Below are 20,351 nucleotides of genomic sequence, written 5' to 3'. Positions count from 1 at the left end.
GCTGGACCCATGGATGGATATTTTAAAAAGGCAGATTTTCATTCAATAGAAGGAAGACATTTTCTAACAATTAGAACTATCCAAAGTGGAACAGACTGCCCAGAAAGGCATGAGGTCTCTGTCACTGGAGATATACAAATAGAAGCTAGACAATCCCTAGGCTGTCATATTGTAGAGGGCCCCTGCCTTGGGGGAGGGTGATTGGACTAAATTGCTGTTAAGGATCCTTCCAACTCTAAGATTCTAGGATGCTGTATATTACAAAGAGAAAATAGAAAAAGAAAGAATATGGTGAGAGTGCAGGGGTTGGCAGATGAGTCACAGTTGTTGGGTGTGGGGAGGTGATGCCGTGTATAAGAAAGAATTGATGCAGAGAAGAAGAGAAACTACATGGCTAAGAGTGGGTGAGGAGGAGCCAGAGAGGGTAGACAGCAAGTGGAGTGGCTATAGAATACTAGCAATGTTCAGACTTTCCATTTAGCCATCCCTTTCATATTGACAAAGTCTTGTTTTCTAGCCATGCAAATTTAGCAGAACACGGAAGCTCAGAACCAAAGAGAAATTCAGCTAAACCTTTAAGAAACGAGGCTAGAAAGAAGTCCAAATGTTGCTAAAAATGGCCAGGCTAACCTGCTATACTGATACTGTGCCCCTCCAGCATGGTGACGCATGCTGCCATCAGATAGTGCGTTGCCATGACAATGGTCAGTGTGGAAAGGCTGCTGGATTTTCTGAATTCTGAAAAATTTTCCTGAACCCGTCTACAAGACTGTTATTTGTTCTTGCATATAAAAACCTCAGTGAAGCTGGCCATTTCTCACTGTACCTCCCCTCCACCTCCCCTCACGCCATGAAAAACAAAGAGTAGGATGTGACACAGATTGCTTTGGGGAGGTAAGATGGCAATGAGGGAATGAATGGATTCAGCTCCACTCTATGTGAGGGAGTTCAGCCAGCATATCTGGTTGAATTTGTTCAGCCTTTAAGCTTGGGCTTTTTCTCTTTCTTGCCACATCCCTTAGAAGCACAAAAGATGAGATTGTAGCCTATTGGAAATCAAACCTGAGAAGATTCATCTTACAGAGATGTGTTCCACATGCCACAGGATGACTGAAGGACAGGCAAATTTAGACCTCACCTTTCCCATCTTTACTGCCCATTAGTCTTTCTGAAAGGAAAGAAGACCCACAAAACCGTGGAGAGTCCATTCAAGCTGTTAGCTTCACACAGAGAAAAACTCCTCTCGTGCCAATGAACTATCTTGAAGGCATGTGTCGTTGTTCATAAGAAAGTATAGGTTAGAGAGAGGATGGCTCCGTCCAGCTCATGACTACTACTGTAAAATCATCCTTGCACCATCTTCATATGCTTAAAGCTGGTTGCCTTTCCTCTGGTGAATGTACTCTAGAGGAATTGGCTCACGGTGAACCTTCCAGAGTTGGAATAATGCTGATATGATTAATCCCCAGGGAGGGCTAGTTCCCCAAGCCTGGCTAGCTCTGCATGGGGAAATGCAGATAAAGGTAGGAGGCTTTCTAGTTTCTGGTACTTATGACATTCGAATCAAGTGGAGGCCCCTAGGAGACTCAGAGCTCCACACTGCAGCCCAGGCCCAATTCTCTTGGGGAGCAGGAGTGGGGGAGTTGTGCATTTGTGAGAATGTGTTACAGTTGTGACCCGAGGTTTCAACACTTGCTTTGTGTTCCCAGAACTATTCCCCAGGTTTAACTGGGAGAGAAAAAGAAACAAACAAGGTCAGGAAGTAAGGAGGAGAAGGAGGGAAGGGGGAGGCAAAAGACACAAGGGAAAAAAAAAGGCCTTGCATGCATCTGCCCTTTCTTTCCCTTATTGAAGGAGCCTTAGGATGGCAACCTAACAAACTGATACGGGTGTGGATAGAAACAACACAGATGAAATAAGAAGAACAGCTACTATTTATCCTACAGATAAGGGAACTGAGGCTCAGGGAGGATAGGTGACTTGGCCAAGATCGCCTTTATTCATCCAGCAAGTAATTACTGAGCACCTACTGTGTGCCATACACTGTGCTAATAAGCAGTGGGCTGGACATTGGAACCCAGGCCTGGAGTGGAGTTTCAGAGTCAGGCTGTTTGACCTTTATTTCCCTCCTCTCCTTGGCAGCATTGCTCTGTCAAATCTACTCGTCATCCTGTCTGCTCTTTCCAATCGCCCCAGTAAACCCTCCTACCTCACACTACATGCCCAGCTCCTTCCATGTGGCTAATCCTAAACACCTGAAGTCTCATGACTCCCTGGAAATGGGAAGAAGACAGTCTTGGGCAACCTTCGAAATTCTGGCGCCCGATATAGGCTTTGTAGCCCTCCCTAGGCCCCGCCCCTTCCCCCACCATACTGTAATCTGAAGCTTCTAGCTCCCTTTCGAGATGAGTAGAGAAGGAAAAGAGATGGACAGAAGGTAGAAGAAGCCAGCTCACCCAGCTCCTGCTGCCCGAAATGTGCTGTAGCCACCAGACCCAGCCTGTCATTTGCAGTTCCACAGCCCCAATCTGAGACCCTTTGCACATTTGCTGGTAATATTCTTATGCGAACCATTGTGCTGGGTATAAGCAGCGCTTCCTCTGGCAGCCTGACATCCGAGATTGTCATCCTTCTAGGGACTAGCAATTGGAGCTCAGGTTTGGGCATATTCAAGGCCTGCTGAAGCCCCAGGCTTGAAGCAGTGCTCCTGCATGGTGGGACTCTATACCATGGAAACTTGGCTTCCTTCTACACTGTCTCTTACTTCTTGAGAAGCCATGAGGATAAGTTGAAAGGTAGGGTTGGTCCCAAGGATAAACTGACCATTTGCTTTAGGGCTTCTTGGAAGGACTTCGGAGCAGGGTTTTGGAGGATACCTGAGCCAATTTGCATGACTTCAGGTGAAAATATCTGCGATGTCCATCCTTTATCTCTCTTTCCTGTCCCCTGCTGGCTCTTTCTTCCTCGTCATCTCCCTGTGGTCCTTTCCAGGACTCTACCGCCAACTTGGACTTCCTCATCAAGCAGGTTCCTCTCTTTCTTGTTTCACTAAAGAGTATAAGAGATGGAAAGGCTTCTTGTCGTCATTGTTATTGTTGTTGTTGTTAAACAGAAAAATAAGTTATAAAAATGTCATGCTAAAAATTTTTAAAATTCTGGGCCGGGCGCCATGGCTCGAGCCTGTAATCCAGCACTTTGGGAGACTGAGGCAGGTGGATTGCTTGAGCCCAGGAGTTCGAGACCAGCCTGGACAATATGGTGAAACCCCTTCTCTACAAAAAAATCTAAAAATTAGCCAGACATGGTTATATATATCTGTAGTACCAGCTACACTGGAAGCTGAGGTGGGAGAACTGCTTAACCCCAGGGAGATTGAGGCTGCGGTGAGCTGTGACTGTGCCACTGCACTCCAGCCTAGGCGACAAAGCCAGACCCTGTCTACAAAAAAGAAAAAAAAATTTAATCCTAAAATAAAAATGGAGACTGCTCCCCAAAGTTACAGTAACTTAGACAGCAGCTTTTAACAAACCATGAAAACCCTTGGCATATTACTCATGAAGACTTGAAATTTCTACCTAAATCTGTGAGGTGGGAACTACTGATATTGACAGGGTACAGCACAAAACCCTGAGCTGGGTACTTCACATACATGATCTCATTTAACCTCACAATTTCCTTATGAGGTAGGAGACTGGCACCCGAAGACGTTGTGTAACATGCCCTAGTCACACAAGAAGTAAGTGATAAACTCAAGATTTGAACCCAGACCTGGTGGCCCTCTTCTCCGTGGCAGCATTGCCCTGTGACACCTACTCATCATCTCTCCCCTCTGCTTTTTTCCAGTCACTAGTAAACCTTTCCCCCTGCTCAGGCTCCCAAAGTGAACTTCAGAAGCAGTTTAACTTTAAGAGATATGATTGTGTCTCCACTTTAAAGCCCAGCTCAAGCAATCAACACATATATTTTTGAACCCCACCCCACTCAAGCTGGTGCCATTGGGAGATATATGAGGTGTTTAAGACATGATCTCTCCTCCTGATAAATAGTTGAGAAATTTAGGTTAGGAAACAAAACTAAGCCCCTTGGACATATCAGAATATAACAAGGTCTGACACTATATATATAGAAGAGACTGGGCAGTAAGACTTTAGGGAGACTGCTTTCAGAAGGCTGGGAGGATTTGAATAGATCAGAGTAGGGATGCACTTGTAAGTAAGGGAGATTCAGAAGGGTGGGGATAGGGGGCAGATTGCAGGCTCCCTTGAATTTCGGGCTGACTAGTTTACTTCCACAGTAAAGTGGAAGTCATTCTAGGTTCTGGAATTAGAGCACCACATGATACAGTGATATTTGGGATAGATGGTGATGGTAATGCAAGATTGAGACTGCAAGGTCCTCGACTAGAATAGTGGTGGTAAAATAGGAAGAAATGACTGAGAGCTATTATGAAGAGAGTATCATCACCAGCACTGGGAGGTAGGCCATTTATAGAGGATTGGGGAGAAAGGAAGAAGTAAAAGTGACTCTGAGATTTCCAGCCTGGATACCAACTGAAATGGGAAGCTCTTGGGGGAGGGAACATAGCTTTACTGAAACATATACTTGATGTGTTCTCTTTTGATGTATTGAACTTGAGGTCTCATACTAATTCCATACAGTGTATCTACATGAAAAAATCTGTTGCAGCCAGTTAAAAAGCAAATTTTTAAAAATAATTTGATGACACTAGAATATGTTCATGATTACAATGTTAAGTGAAATAAACAGGATACAAAGTGGCTTACTACCATGTAGTCTCAATTTTGTAACTGTATTTAGTGTGTGTTTTGGGAGAGGGGATATGCACAGAAAAACACAAGAATGAAATGCTAACAGTAGTCATATTTGATGATACTTTACCAAAGTAATATACCTTGACAGTAGTTATCTAGAATTGGAATTATAGATGATTTTTATTTTTTTATGCTGTTTCTGTATTTTTCAAAATTTCTACCATGAACGTGTATTGTTTTTGTAGTCAGGAAAAAAAAAAAAAGTAATACATGCTGGCAGGGGCGGAGGGCACTACCCTATTACCTCCAGGTGGGGGGTAAAAGCCTAGGTTCCCTACTCAGCCACCATGGACACCCTGGGCAGAAGAAGGGCACCTCAGTATTGCTGGATGGAGTAAAATTCAGGCTCTCCAGTAGACCTCTACTGATACCACCCTGGCCAAAAATGGGAACGGCACCTTTTTATTGCTCCCCATTTGGCCTCTACTGACATAGCAGTAGGTGGGCCTCCTTGCCATTGAGCAAAGAAGGAAAGTCCTGGCTTTCTACTCTGCCTTCTTTGACACCACCCTGGTGGAATGAAAGGGAAGCCTAATAGTAACCGTTTAGTGTTAATATGTGCCAGGCCCTACTCTGGACACTGGCAATACAGAAGTCAATAGAATAGATAAGCCAGGCACAGTGATGTGGGCTGATAGTTCCAAATACTCAGTATTTGGGCTGATAGTTCCAAATACTCAGGAAGCTGAGGCAGGAGGATCACTTGAGCCCAGGAGTTTGAGACCAGCCTGGACAACATAGTGAGATACTGTCTCTTAAAATAGTAAAGGAAATAGGCCAAATAAAGTCCTTGCCCATCATGGAGATTACATTCTAGTGTGGAAGATAGACAATAAACAACTAAATAAATATTTAATGTTGTTTACTGATAAATTATGAGGGATGCTATTCAGTAAAGGCCTTTCTGAGGCGGTGACATTTGGGAACAGAGATCAATGAAATGAGGGAAGGAGATTTACAAAATTTGCATTCGGCCGGGCACAGTAGCTCATGCCTGTAATCCCAGCACTTTGGGAGGCCGAGACAGGCAGGTCACTTGAGCCCAGGAGTTTGAGACCAGCCTGAGCAACATGGCAAAACCTTGTCTCTTCCAAAAAAAAAAGTAAAACTGAGCTGGGTGTGATGACGCATACCTGTAGTCCCAACTACTTGGGAGCTGAGATGTGAGGATCAATTGAGCTCAGGATGTCAAGGCTGCAGTGAGCCATGATTGCACCACTGCTCTCCAGCTTGGGCAATAGAGTGAGACCCTGTCTTTAAAAAAAAAAAACGGTAGTGAAGTACATTCTAGATGAAGAGACAAGCAAGATCAAAGATCCCAAGCGAAATGGATTTAGTATGTTCAATATAGATATATGTTTCAATGTGTATTAAAAAGAAATATAATTATCAGATCAAACTCTTTGGTTCCAAAGATATTGCTTAGGATGAGGCTGGGTTTTTTTTAATGTCTGTATAAGAAAAGTCCACATAGGCAGTATGTGAATATGGCCAAACTCTTGACAGTATAGAAGTTTAGGAAGCAGATCAGTCTCTAATATATATAATATTATTAGCCCCATTTAATAGATGTAGGAACTGAGGCCTAGGGAAGTTAATTAGCCTGTACAAAGTCACACAGCAGGTAAGTACGGAAGCTAGGATTCCACCTGAGACACTGAGGATCATACCCAAAGCTTAGAAGAGGAAATAAGGAATTTTCCTTCTGCCTGGCAGAGCTGCTGATTGTTACATAAACAAGCCAAGAATATTCAAAGAGTAGTTGGAGGCCTCTAATATGTTTAATTAAGCATTTTTTGCTTGTGTGCCAAAAGTACATGCCCAAAGCACATGCCCAAAGCAATTGTATTGCTCATTCCCCTCCAGCTTCTAGCTCTAAAATGATCAAGGGGTAGAAGGAAGGTTGGAAATTATTAGGAAAAATAAGGCAAACCACTCAGGGTTTTGGAATGCCTAACTGTTGACAACTTTGTCAGTCTACCCGGAGGCCCTTTAGCCAACTGAGATTCAGGTGCTGTCTTGAGCACAGCCACCAAATCCAGCAGTGCTAAGAGTCATTTTCTGCCAGAGTAAGTGGGCCTAGCCTCCTTGGCCTTGCCACGGAGGGGCAGCTGCTGCAGGATTCTCACCACAGAGTTCCCGAGGAAGGTCTGCAGACCTCCCATCCCATGGTTTTCTGCTGTACCTGGACAGGGACTTCCCCAAGCCATGGTCGGGTCATGCAGGAGCTCATAGTCTTTTGAGAAAGGAAAGCATCTTTACAGGCTCCTGGTTTGCCAACATTCTTCTGCCTCTTTGCAGCTCCAAGCACATTTTGGAGGGAGATTTCACAAAGATTTCTAAATTGAGTTAGAATTTCAAGTCTATTGTGACATGCAAATTAGTCCTGCTTGCCCATTGGCAGCAATGCAGCTGAAGTGCCTAGAGACGGGCCATAAAATGAAAACATCAAAGTGATTAAATGTGCCCGAAGAGCATAATTGAGTGCATGAATAAGAGAAAATAAAACAAATTGATTTTCTCCAGTGCCAGAAAAACAGAATAATTGAAAACAAAATAATAGACTTTGAAGTAATCAAAGTGAGGAATGCACCATAGTGACATAGAAACAGCCAGTTGTGGGAGAGATTTATTGTGTTTCTGTTATCATTTTTACAACTTTAATTTCATTAGCTAATAAATACAAATCAATTGAAAAATCAGTCAACCAGAGAGAAGGCAGTCCCAAGCCAAGATTTTTATTCACATCTCTAAAACAGGCTGAGACGGTGATTCTTAATCTACTTTCATAGGTGCACATTTCTGCCGTGAGCTGGAAAACAAGTCCTGGGAGGGCTCTCTGCTTTGGAGGTGGTGATGTTCTGTTCTGACAGTCACTTTCCACATATGCATTTACAGATTCAACTTTCAAGAGGGTCACTTTTATACCCCACCAAGATTTCTGACAGAACTGCCCAAGTACAAGCATCTTGGTTTACACAGATGACATTTTCATGGCACTGACCAGCAACTGTGGTCTTACACAAGGTCATCCTGGATTCATTTTGGTGATAGTGGTGGTGGTGGCAGCTATGGCAGCAACAATAGCAGGAGCACCTGCTGCTCTCGCAATATTGCTGAGCATCTATGGCTCACTGCTTCCAACCCCCACCCTCATCCCCCGACACATACACGCACACTAGTGACAATGAAATCTAATCTAAAACCAGGAAGGCCAATCAAGAGTATGCCACTCTTTTGGCTTCCAGCCTGGCGACCATGATCCTGGGGAAGATCACAGGAAGGGAGCTGGGCCAGAGGAGACTTCTCATGTTCACTATGGCAATAAGGCACTGGGGACACCAAGCCATGCTGGGCTCACATGCTGAATGATCACAAAGCAATCATGACACCACCACAGAACAATTTTTATGGCTCCTCCAAGAAAAGAATCCCTCTAACCCGCTCTTCAGCTGTTCACGGCTGGGCTCAGTGACCCTTCACTTCAGGATCCACAGTGATAGCTGATGTTACTTGAATTGTGGGTTTTCTTTTCACAGGCCCTTGAGCTCTCTGGCAGCTGTTGGCACTTCCAGATGTTTGTGACACACCCTACCCTCAGGGCTCCACAGTTAGCGACTGTGCCTTTGGCTCCAGTAAAGGTCTTTGGGACCACTGGGACTGTAAACCAGGGTGTGCAGAAGGAGTTGGCAGTGCTGAGACTGGCACTGCTTGCTGGCTCAATCAGGATGGCATAGTTAATAGATTGTGCCTGCCAGGCAATTTGTCCTGGAGAATTTATCTTCCAGGAAGCACCTAGAAGGTGAAGGGAGCCTCTCTGACCTTCTGGTGGCATCCAAGGCCTAATCATGATATGCCTTGAGGTGAATAGGGGATGTTAGCATTTAGGTTTTTTGTGCAAGAGAGCGAGAGTTGGTCTCCAGTTCAAGTCGAAAATCCCAGCTTCCATTTCACACTGGTGTTTGGGTGGGGCAAAATAGAGCAAATAGCTTTCAAACTCTAAAGCATTATGCAGATGTAAGGCTGTATTATTCCTCCTGCCACTGCTATTCCCATTATCCTGGATTTCCCAGCCCAGAATTTTTGTCTGAGAAAAAGAAATGTGGAGAAGGCACTTCGACCAAAGAACCTCGGAGCTCTGTCTCCAAAGCAGCTGGGAGGCATTGCCCAGCCCAGCAGATAGACAATTGCCGGGGCCCAGCTCCACAAGCTGGCTGGCAGGCAAGCAGCCCACTCCTGTGATGTCACCTCTACAGTTACTTGTGCCCATCCCTCCACATGAAGCCAGCAGATTTAGGCACAGGAGGGGAGAAAAAATGAATCATAGGCTATTTTAGAAATTGCTTCGATTCCGTTTGAGACTGCAGTAGTGCCTTGAGAGCTAAGACCAGAGCACCCTAACCATCAGGGTAATATCCTCTAAGTGCTGGTATCCTGTAAATGTCAGAAGCCTGGTGGGATTAATCCACAACCTCAGGTTCTAATTCAGGTCAGAGGCAGACAAGTGGTAATTGGCGGTTTTACTTAATTGTCAATAAAAGGCTCTCTGATGACAGGAGGAATCTACATTCCAAGGCAAGCAATGCAGTTGACCATTAAGAGCTAAAAATTAAACCAGCCATCCATATCGACACATGCCCAAGGCTTCATAGGAACCCTTGGTACTGCAATTGTTCCCAGGTAGAAAATGAAGTCCTTGAACCTGGCCATGATGGGGCAGCAGCTGGAAATCTTGCTCTAGCCCTGGATCCCACCAGATCCCCTGCTCTCCTGACAATCTCTCAGAGGCTCCCCATGGCCTCTCAGATAAGGCTCTGGCCTTGATATGGCCTCTGGCCACCTCTCCAGCTGCATTGCCCCCGTCCCTGATCTTCATCCTGTATCCTGACCTCAAAAACTTTGCAGTTGACTTTATACATCCTGCTCTGTTCCTGCTGCCTGGAACATTCTTCCCTCCTTTGCCCTTCAATAAACCACCTGCCCTGTGAAACTTCTGTGCCCTCTTTTTCTGCCCACAGCACTCTGTACATACTAGACTTTATCACCTTGCTACTGTGGACTAGGTGTTTGCCTCCATATATGTCTTCCTCACTAGGCCGAGAACTCCTTCACTGCAAGAACTGTCTTGATCCCCTCTGTGACCCCAGCACCCAGCACAGGGCCTAGGCCATTGTAGACATCGGCAAAGGCTTAGGCAATAAATAGACAGAAAAATGGACCAGATTGAGTCAACTGAGGGAGCTGAATAGCTGGATGAGAGTGGGGGTGCACACCATCTAAGATTCTCGGATACCAGAGCCTGCCAGCAGCAGGACAGCCTGGACACCGGCTGCCCAAGAGTAATCCCTACAATGATTTTTCTCAAGATGTGCCTCATGTTCCTCTATATGACAGACAATCTGAGGTGACACAAAGACATTTTTAATTTTAATAGCCGTATTTATTTTAGCATATGTTTTAAAATGTAATAAGCAAGTTGTCTATTATTATTATTATTGCTGCTTATGATAGATGAGGCCAAAATAGGTATTAAAGTTTTTTTCTTATTTTTTAAAATTTCTTTTTAAAAATTAATAGAGACAGGGACTCCCTATTTTCCCCAGGCTGGTCTCGAACTCCTGGGCTCAAGGGATCCTCCTGCCTCGGCCTCCCATAGTGCTGGGATTACAGGCGTGAGTCACTGGGCTTGGCCTGAAGTTTAAAAGTGAGTTAATACCCCCAAAAAAATAAAAATAAATTATATATATATATATATATATATATATGTGTGTGTGTGTGTGTATATATATATATATATATATATATATATATATATATATATATCATGGTGACTATTAATACAGCTGTTAAGTAGATATAAAAACATTCCTAAAAGAGGTATTCATGTGACAGAAGTTTTGGAAACACTTTTCAACAGTCCTAAATTCACTTCTCTGTTCCTTTGTGATGTCACCCAACCTCCAAGGGTTCCTGAGATCACACCAGCATCCCTCCAAACTGCTGTGATACTGATTGTGTTCAGAACTTATGTATCCTAGCCTGGTTCTCCTTTCGTTAGCATGCGTTTGCTCACCTTAACCACATTTATAAGGTCCTTAAGAGCAATGACCAAGCTTTAAGCCTCTGGGAATTTAATGGGAAAGTGCTTGATCGCTGCCCTGTAGCTCTACAGATGTCTTTTCCTTCAATCAATGGGTACTGAGCACCTACTAGGCATCAGGCACTACTGAGGGTGCTAACAGTAGAGTAATGACCAAGACAGCAGACAAGGTCCCTGCCCTCATAGAGCTGGTGAGAGGAAGCCAACAGTGAGCAAATAAGGAAACAAACACACAAGAAGTTTTCTGTGTGCTAAGTGAATTGAAGAAAATAAAACAGAATCATGTGACAGAAAAGGACTGAACAAGGGGGTGGCTCCTTAGCTTGGGTGGTCCTAAGGTCTCTCAGAAGTGACTTTGGGATTGAGACCTGTCGACTCAAGGTGACAAAGGTGATGAGAAGAGTTGGAAATGCGGATAGCCAGGACAGAGCATTCCAGGCAGAAGGAAGAGCAAGTTCAAAGACAAGAGAAGCCCTAAGAGGGAAAAATGATTTCTGTGTTCAAGCCACACAAAGAAGACTCATGTGAGCAAGGAGGGTGGTGGTAGGAGACAGGAGGCAAGGGACCAGCCCCTGCAGGTGAGTAACTTAGATTTTATTGTGATTGGAGGCTGTTAGAGGGATTTGAGCATAGGAGTGATGCGGTCTGACCTAAGTATTAACAAAATACTCTGGTTGTTATATAGAGCATAGGTTGTAGGAGACAAGGAAGGAAGCAAGGAGACCAGTCTTGAGGCTATTAGAATCATCCATGTAAAGGGCAAGAATAGTTTGGGGTACAGTTGCAGCAGTGAAGGGTGGAAAGAAGGAGGTAGATTTGGAATCTATTTTGGAGGTAGAATCCACAGGACTTGCTAATAGATTGAAAAGGAAGGTTGTAAACAAAGGAGCAATAAGGATGACCCCTAGTCAACGTCATGAAGGAAAAAAAAGGCACAAGAGGACTGTTCTATGTCTGCTCTGTCCAATATAGTCTCACCACTAGCCACATGTGGCTAAGTTCATTAAAATTAAACAAAATATAAAATTATGTTCCGCGCTTGCACTAGACATATTTCAAGTGCTCAATAGCCACATGTGACTAGTGGCTACCATATTGAGCATCATAGCTGTAGGATGGTCACATCATCCAAGAAAGTTCTATTGGACCACACTGCTCCACATTAAAAAGATTAAGAGAATAAAAAGACAAACCACAGACTGGGAGAAATATTTGCAAAATTCATATCCAGTAAAAGAGTTCTATCCAAAATATACAAAGAATTCTTAAAACTCACCAATAAGAAAACACTCAATTTTTAAATGGGCAAAAGAGGCTGGGTGCAGTAGCTCACTCCTGTAATCTCAGCACTTTGGGAGGCCAAGGTGGGCAGATTGCTTGAGTCCAGGAGTTTGAGACTAGCCTGGGCAACATGGTGAAACCCTGTCTCCACAAAAAATACAAAAATTAACCAGATATGGTAGCATGTGCCTGTAGTCCCAGCTGCTCGGAAGGCTGAGGTGGGAGGATTACTTGAGCCCAAGAAGTCAAGACTGAAGTGAGCTATGATCACACTACTACATTCCAGCCTGGGCAACAGAGCGAGACTCTGTCTCAAAAAAATAAAATAAAATTTTAAATAATGGGCAAAAGCAAGCCCATTTTTGGGGTGTAGTGGCTCCTGGCTGTGATCCCAGCACTTTGGGAGGCCTAGGAGGAAGGATTGCTTGAGGCCCAGAGTTCAAAACCAGCTTGGGCAACATAGCAAGACCCCATCTCTACAAAAAATTTTTTTAAAAATTTTTAAAATAAAAATGGAAAAAAGATATTAATAGGCACCTCACCAAAGAAGATATACAGACAGCAAGTAAGTGCAGATGCTCCTCTGCCTATTGCAGTGGGATTATGTCCCAATAAATCCATTGTAAGTGGAAAATATAAGTGGAAAGTATGTTTTCAACTTACCGTATCTTCAACTTATGATGGGATTATCTAGATGTAACCCCATCATAAGTTGAGGAGTGTACTGAATGCATATTACTTTTGTACTATCATAAAGTTGAAACATCTTAAGTCAGAGACTATATGTGAAAAGATGCCCAATATCATGTGTCACTAAGGAATTGCAAATTAAAATGAGATACCATTACATATATATTAGAATGGCTAAAATCCAAGACACTGACAGCACCAGATGCTGTTAAGGATGTAGAACTACAGGAACTCTCATTCATTGCTGGTAGGAATGCAATATGGTACAGTCACTTGGGAAGACATTTTGGTAGTTTCTTACAAAAGTAAACATATTCTTACCACATAATCTAGCAATCACACTCCTTAGTAATTACCCAAATGAATTAAAAACTCATGTCCACACAAAAACCTGCACATGAATGTTTGGAGGTCTTTTTTGTTGTTTGTTTGGGGGTTTTTTTGTTTTGTTTTGTTTTGTTTTGTTTTGTTTTGTTTTAGAGACAGTGTTTCACTCTGTCGCCCAGGCCAGAGTACAGTGGCACAATCATAGCTAACTGTAGCCTTGACCTCCTGGGTTCAAGCGATCCTCTTGCCCCAGCCTCTTGAGTAGCTCAGACTACAGGGGTGTGCCATCACACCCAGCTAATTTTTTTATTTTGTAGAGACAGGGTCTCACTATTTTGCCCAGGCTAGTCTTGAACTCCTGGCCTCAAGTGATCCTCCTGCCTCAGCCTCCCAAAGCACTGGGATTACAGGCATGAGCCACTGTCCAGCCCTGCACAAATGTTTATAGCAGCTTTATTCAGAATTGCCAAAACTTGGAAGCAACCAAGATGTCTTGCAATAGGTGAATGGATAAACCCGTGGTACATCCAGACTATGGACTATTATTCAGTACTAAGAAAAAATGAGCTATCAAGCCACAAAAAGACATGGAAGAAACTTAAATGCATCTTGAAAGAAGCCAGTCTGAAAAGGTTACATACTGTATGATTCTAACCATAGGACAGTAAAAAGATGAGTGGTTGCCGGGCTTCAGGGAAAGGAAGGGAGGGATGAGTCCATGGAACACAGGTGATTTTGAGGGCAGTGAAACTACTCCTGCATGATACTCTAATGGTGGATGCATAACATTATATACTTTTCAAAACTCATAGAACTGTGCAAGACCAAAAGTGAATCTTAATGTAAACAGTGGACTTAAGTTAATGATAATGTATCAGTATCCATTCACTATAATAAATGTACCACACTAATGCAAGATGTTAATAATAGGGGAAACTGCCTGTAGGGGAAGGAGAAGGAAATACATGAGAGCTGTCTGTACTTTCTCTTCAGTTTTTCTATAAACTTAAAACTGTTCTAAAAATAAAATATATTAATTTAAAAAAGAAAGACTAAAGAGATTGTTCATCAACACCTAACAAAGTACCTGGCACAGAGTAGACACTCCATAAACATTTATTGAATAAATTGATAAACAAATGAGTCAACCAGTGGTTCAGCAGAACCCAGGCCCCCTGAGTCCCAGTTCAATACTCCCTGTACATCAGAGCTAGAGTAACAATATAGTTTATTGTCCAAACCAGGATATTTGAGAGTGAAATGGGGTGCCTTAGGTATAAATCAGGACTGTTTCAGAGATAACCGGAAATCACAAACTGGGAGTCCACAAGCTACACCTTGCCTCCAAAATTGTTTTGTTTGGCCACTCATCTTGATGCCTCATATGATATTCTTTTAAAATGTCAGTCATTTGCCCACATTTAACACAGTGGAAATTGCATAAAAATGTGAAATTTGGACTTCTCTTGGAAAATGGAAGGACTCGGCCCCATGGGGCCCACAGGCCTGCACAGTGGTGAGTGGCTGGAGCTGAGCAGCAGCTGCCCACTTTGTCAGCAGGTACCTTCCTCTTTGCCCCAGGCCCCACCAGTCCCTTTTGTATCTCTTACTCTAGGCCAAGTGAGTTTCCATTTATACTGTCTTGGTTTTGTTTTCTTCTGTGGCAGAGTTAAGAAAAAAAGGAAAGTATTTCTTACACTTATGTGATGATTCAAAGTAAGAAAATGAAAAAAGGATCAAGAGGGCCCCTTATGTCTTGCCCCCAGCCTGCTTTACAAACAGTATATTCTTGGCCTCTCTAGGCAATTGAGTCTGCCCCCTGTGATCTGAACTTCTTGTCTCCCTAGACCCCAGCCTGTGCTGGCCTTTAGAATGTTCTCAGGCTGCCACCCACTGCTGGAAAAGCTAGATGTGAGGGGGAAACAATGGACATTATTTAAGCTTGCATTTTTATTGTTATCCCAATTCAACATTGCTCATCGTCAACTTTTGGTGAAAATTATTTCTGTTGTTCTTCTTTATTGCCTCCAAATGTAACTGGAGAGTGAGGTGGAGCAGCAGAGAGTACAGCACCCACCTTTCCTCCCTGTGAACATGTGTTGTTGGAATGTTTTGACATGGAATTTTGTTCATCCTTGCATTCACTCATTCCCCTAGCTCTGGCTATACTTACAGATGGAAGGACCCTCACTTCACACCAGCGTCCCCTGTAGGTTGTCCTCAGCTGAGGCAACAACACAAGCCAAGGTGTGGAAACAGGAAAGCATGGATAGGGCCCATTTACGCTAAGGAGTTGGACTTCATTCATAGGTGGTAGCTCGGGAGCTACTAAAGTCTTTTTTTTTTTTTTTTTTTTTGAGGCGGTGTCTCGCTCTGTCACACAGGCTGGAGTGCAATGCCGCCATCTCAGCTCACTGCAAACTCCACCTCCCAGGTTCAAGCGATTCTCCTGCCTCAGCCTCCCCAGTAGCTGGGGCTGCAGGCACCCACCACCACACCCGGCTAATTTTTTTGTATTTTTAGTAGAGACGAGGTTTCACCATGTTGGCCAGGCTGGTCTTGAACTCCTAACCTCAGGTGATCCATCCGCCTCAGCCTCCCAAAGTGCTCGGATTACAGGCATAAGCCACCACGCCCGGCCTGCTAAAGTCTTTTTGAGCAGAGAAGGAATGTGATCACAGATAGCAACTGTGCAGGGAATAGCTCTAGAAGCAGGAGGACCAGATAAGAGGCTGTCACAGTGACCTGAGTAACAAGAGGTGTGACTAAAGCAGAGACAGTGGAACAGAAAGAAGGGGATAGATTGGAGAGACATCTTGAGGTTAGGCTTCACAACTCATAAGATGTGAAGAAGGTGTGAACTAAGAGATGAAGAATCAAAGATTATCCAGAGATTTTTTTGAGGTTAGGAGGTTGAAACACCAAAAGCATGATCCAAAAAAAGAAAAAAAAAATTGGTAAGGAATTGGACCTCATCAAAATCAACTTCTGCTTTACAAAAGACCCTGTTAAGAGAATGAAAAGATAAGTTACATACTGAGTGAGGCACTGTGCCAGACTTTGGAGATCAACCAAAAGTAAGACAGCCAGGCCCTGCCCTCCGGGAGCATTGTTTCTGTTTCAGAGAAGTGGCCAGTAGGATTTGGAGTCCAGCGTTTCTACTTGGGGAAGTGTGGCAAGGGAAAGACTATGGAGGGACAAAGTGAGCAACTTTTCATTCCTAGAGCCCAGTCCTGTAGGATTTCAAATGATCACATTTCCCTCAAAGACTCTTAGGCCTGAGATCAGAGAAAAGCCCCCAATCCGTGTTTCACAGGTACTCACAAGATAAAATGCTAGGAGGGTTATGCCTTGCTAAGGGAAGGAACAAAAGTTGGGGGTGGGGAGCATGAGATTTGATGCGGTTAGTAAAGTCTGAACTCTGAAAAGTGTTACGAGAGAGAGAGAGAGAGAGAGAGTGTGTGTGTGTGTGTGACTTAAAACAACCATTTGTTTAGCTCATGACTCTATAGATTGGCAATTGAGCTGAGTTCAGCTGGGTGGCTCTTCTGGTTCAGGCTGGATACACTCAATGTCTGCAGTCAGCTGGCTGTCAAAGGCCTCGATCACATGTCCACTAATTGGCTGGTGGTTGCCTGGGTAACAGGGGTCTCTGGGCCATTTGTTCCTCATCATCCAGCAAGCTATTCTGGTCTTGTTCCTTATGGTGAGGTCACAGAGTTCCCAAGAGCAGCAGAGAACAAGCCCCAAAATATAAGTGCTTTTTTAAAAATAGCTCTATTGGGGTATAATTCACATACATTACCTGACTTTGAATTTTGTTTTCTCCCCTGTTTGCAGGGAATCTGAAGCATGTGGTCTAGTTGACAGAAAGAGATCAGGTTTCCAGAGCTGAGGAGTGGTGCCTATAATGAAGACAGCGTGTTTATGCAAGCAGTTTGTGGAATTTGTGACTGCAGGGGAAATTTGAAAGAAATTACTTCCTGAAAATTTCCAAGGGGCACCAAGTGGCAGCTGGCTTCCTGGGGTGAAGAGGCAGGCACCCCAGAGTCCTCAACTGGGCCTAGGGGAAGAGGGAGATATCCCACATTTAAAGTTCTTATTTAAAAACACACACACACACAAATGAGTTTTTAATCTTTGAAAATTATTTTTAAGTGAATTGGGGAGGGGAGTATTTTTATTGTCTTAAATGAAACAGATCAGAAGCTGGATGACAGCAGTCACCAGTTTGTAGGGCAGGAGGCAGCTGAGAGGCAGGGTTTGGTCCTCAGGACCATCCAGGTGGAGCTCTGGGAGAGAGGGTACTGATCAGCAGACTGGGAGGTGGGGAGAAGTCCACTGGTGTTGTTTTAGTGTTATGTATCTTTGTTTTTTTAAATAAAATCTTTGAAAACCTACCTCTTGTCTTCATTGTAAAGCGCCACTGACAGCACACACACAGTTCTGAACTTTTCTTCTCGCTGAAGTGTCAAGAATAACCCTGTTCCTTCCAATCTCTACTCTGGCTCAGCCTGAGAGTCTGACCCCACTGGGGAGCTACTGTGTCCCTAGCCCAAGTTCTTGGGATGGAAGGCCAAGCTCTGTGTTGCACTGGGGCTGTCCATGGTGGGGTAGGAATACTGGCACTGCAGTCATGGAGAGGGGCTTATTGGCATCTTGGGGAGGAGCTGTCCCTGTCCAGGGAGTGATTTAGGGATGGAAAAGTCATGTTGGCATGTCAGATCCAAGAGGAGCACTTCCATGGATAGAAAGGATGTTTCCCAGTTGAGTGTAGACAATTGGCACATAATGAAAGGGGGAGGAAGTTGTAATGTGTGGTGTTACTGCAACCTCTGGGGAGTTGGCAACATGGAAAAATGGGGATGGGGGATAATGAGAGAGATGAGGAAGAGAAAACTAAATGTCATGATATTGTAATTTTATTTACCAAATATTTACGAAGCTCCTTCAACTACTGCGACCGGAACGGGAGACAAGCACACAGCCCCATCCATCCCGGCTGTCTAGGAATTCCCAGACAAGGCAAGGGAGGAGGAAAAGAAGCAGATCCCAACATGTTTCCAGCTCTGTTACCAACATGAACCCAGAGCTGTGGGAGCACTAACGAGGGAGCAACTCGCCCTGCCAGAGAAGCATCCCAGAGAGTCTCTAAGAGGATGATACTTCAGTTGGGCCTTATAGGGTGAGCTGTATTTCCCTAGACCTCCAAGCGGGGGAAGGGCATTCCATAGAATGGAGTGGAAAAAGCCTTGAATGTGTCCTGGGATGGGAAAAGCCAAGCTTTTATTAAACAGCATCAAGGCACCAGTCCCTTCAAATGGTATTCCTAGTCTAATTCTAATTATACACTCTCACACTCTCGGCTTAAGGGCAGTGTAAGCCAGAAACAACAGCAATTTTACTTATACTAAAAAAAAGGATTTTTTTTTTTTTAAAGAATAAAAGAGTGTGGAAGGGAGGCTGAATGGCGCAGTTCAAGATGAGAAAGGCCAGGGAAGCAGGCAAACGGGAGCTCTGGAACCATCAGCCTGCAAGAGACCACTCACCAAGGCTTGCCATCTCAAACGCTCCGTTAGCCTGGTTTCCAGTCCCCTATCCCAGTCCTCTCAGGGGGTCCCACCCCCAAAGCTGTCAGTCAAATCCCTGTAAAGGCCTCAGCCCTGAGAAGCAGCCAACAGGTAAACAGTGATAGCAAATTGGTGCCCCATTTTCGTTTCAATGGTCACATCTGGGAAGATAAATGCTACCCGGTGGGGGAGAGTGGCAGAGGAGGCCAGGGAGCTCTTGCCACTGGGCAGCCCACACTGCCTCTCCTCATCAGGCTGGCACTGCCTGTCTGAGCCCTGGTTCTTGCCTCAGCTCTGGCCGTACAAGTACCAGAGCAGGCTGCTGAACTGACCAACTCCAGGCCTTCCGGAGGCTGGGCCTGCTCCCAAGAGAGGGCACCGCCTCAATGACCTTCAAGATTCCTTCTCATTGGATTCTTGTGGAAAATTCTATGGGGGAAAAAAAAATCCATGGATAAAAGCAGGAATTATTTTCAATATTTCAAAATTAACATTGAAATACCCCCAAAGGTAGGCATGGTGTCCACAAAACCAGCAACACAAATTAAAAGTTGTTCCTCCCAGAATTATTGTAAGCACATAGAGGAAAAAAAGACGGAAGGGAAATGTACCAAAACATTAACCGAAGTGGGCTTTTGTGGAGGAGGAAGGTATAAGGATAGTTTTATTTTTCTTCTTTCTACTTTTCAGTATTTTCCAAGTTTTCTCTAGTGGGCACGTTTTACTTTAATAATAGAAAAAAAATAAATACATAAACCTAAAAAAAAAAAAAACAATTGATTCGCGGGGAATTGGGGGGGTAGTTACAGATCAAAGTCAGTTCAAGACACCCACTGAGGAAGACTTTGTGCTCAGGCCCTGGGGCTGTTCTAATTGCCTGGAAGACCGATCAGCGGGGGCGGGGGCAGGGAGGGGGATGTGGGGGAGGGGGAGGCTTTTTAGATTAGTTGGCTTGAGGGCGGGGCAAATTTGTCCCCACCATAAGCCTGCCTGTCTTCCCTTTGGGAAATTGCTGCTGACCCCGCCACCGCCCACCCCTTGTGTCTGCAAGGGACCAGCCACAATAACTATAATAACAATGGCAAAGCCAGCATTTGCATATGCCCCATTTTACAGATCATTTTCACTTGTGCATCACTATCCACCCTGCTGGTGGGTATTATCATCCCCACTCTATAGATTAGAAAACTGAGGCTAAGAATGATGAAGTAACATGCTCCTTTTTAAGTGGCAGAGCCAGGAAGCAAAACCCCGCTGGAACTGCAAATTCCCTTGCTTTTTCCACTGTCCCACACTAGTGCCACTAGAATATTTTTAAACTGTGACTTTGAAGTAAACAACTTTCTTATTGCTTCCAAAGCCCAAGCTGGACCAAGCCACATGCTGCTTCTGGGCCCTCACCACACAGCAGCATTCATTCGTTTGTGTGCTTTTCAGCAAGTTACTTGACCTTTCTGGGTCTGTTTCCCTACCCATAAAATGGGGTGAATAATTCTTGCACCTCATGGGCTATTGTGAGTGGTTGATGAATTACCAAAGGTGGAAGCACTT

General features: G+C 44.2%; 1 protein-coding gene across 3 annotated transcripts in view; it reads left to right on the top strand.

The window, feature by feature from the left end:
- HDAC8 (histone deacetylase 8) overlaps positions 1-17,628 on the top strand; it is a 247,230-nt gene extending 229,602 nt beyond the window's left edge. For 2 of the 3 annotated variants that reach the window (XM_074029331.1, XM_005593948.4), the window contains one exon: positions 17,071-17,628. In XM_074029331.1, the coding sequence (XP_073885432.1) occupies positions 17,071-17,093 (23 nt within the window). In that variant the 3' untranslated portion in view covers positions 17,094-17,628. Of the gene's footprint in view, positions 1-16,354; positions 16,635-17,070 lie in introns of those variants that run through there. The other variant, XM_065538015.2, reaches the window with a different exon arrangement.
- The last annotated feature ends 2,723 nt before the right edge of the window (positions 17,629-20,351 follow it).

Source organism: Macaca fascicularis, chromosome X (genome assembly GCF_037993035.2).
Source record: "Macaca fascicularis isolate 582-1 chromosome X, T2T-MFA8v1.1".
Classification (NCBI taxonomy): Eukaryota; Metazoa; Chordata; class Mammalia; order Primates; family Cercopithecidae; genus Macaca; species Macaca fascicularis.
This window is presented reverse-complemented; position numbering and strand designations above follow the sequence as displayed.